The sequence below is a fragment of the Buceros rhinoceros genome, unplaced genomic scaffold (genome assembly GCF_000710305.1).
Source record: "Buceros rhinoceros silvestris isolate BGI_N320 unplaced genomic scaffold, ASM71030v1 scaffold42789, whole genome shotgun sequence".
NCBI lineage: Eukaryota > Metazoa > Chordata > Aves > Bucerotiformes > Bucerotidae > Buceros > Buceros rhinoceros.
The window spans coordinates 8,062-8,587 of record NW_010432874.1 but is presented as its reverse complement, the minus strand read 5'-3'; the positions used below and the strand labels follow the sequence as shown (position 1 = coordinate 8,587).

The 526-nt window shown below is 48.5% G+C and overlaps 1 protein-coding gene across 1 annotated transcript in view; it reads right to left on the bottom strand.

Moving 5' to 3' along the window:
* Positions 1–24: 24 nt before the first annotated feature.
* IFT52 (intraflagellar transport 52) overlaps positions 25–526 on the bottom strand; it is a gene marked incomplete at its 3' end in the record, with an annotated part of 8,290 nt that continues 7,788 nt past the window's right edge. The window contains exon 11 of the mRNA XM_010143911.1: positions 25–133. Coding sequence (XP_010142213.1) covers positions 25–133 — 109 coding nt within the window. The remainder of the gene's footprint in view (positions 134–526) is intronic.

The following is a 526-nucleotide window of genomic DNA, read 5'->3' as shown; positions in this document are numbered from 1 at the left end:
AAACAATCCATCTGCTCCGCTTACATTTGTTCGTAATCTCTGCAAGACGAGCTTTCTCTGAGGAAAAAGTTTCGTCCAGGTCAAACAGCTCCAGTGGGGGAGGAGGCAATTCTCTGAAAGTAGGTGGAAAAACCTTGAAGAGAAGAATTAGCAGAGTTTATCACCACATTATTTTTCTTATACGTTACAGATCTCTACAAAGGTACATGCGCATAAGATACTACTTTCAGTTGCACCCCTGCAGCTCTAAAGATCCCAGAAATGTCTCCTCAGTGGCCAAGGAAGAGAAGAACGGAGCCACGATGGCAACACTCCAGGTTTTTGAAGCAAGTCTGACACCGCCATAGATTGTGCCCAAATCTCTGCTGGCAAAAGTCTGGCCAGCCCTTGCTGTGAAAGGCCAACTTTCTTCTTCCCTGAAGGATACAGGAGGCAGAAGAAGAGCAGGACAGCCTGGCTCCGGCCCAGCAGCCGGCAGTGTGCCACTCACACCACTGCTGTACGAAAGGGCACATTCTGGCTTCAA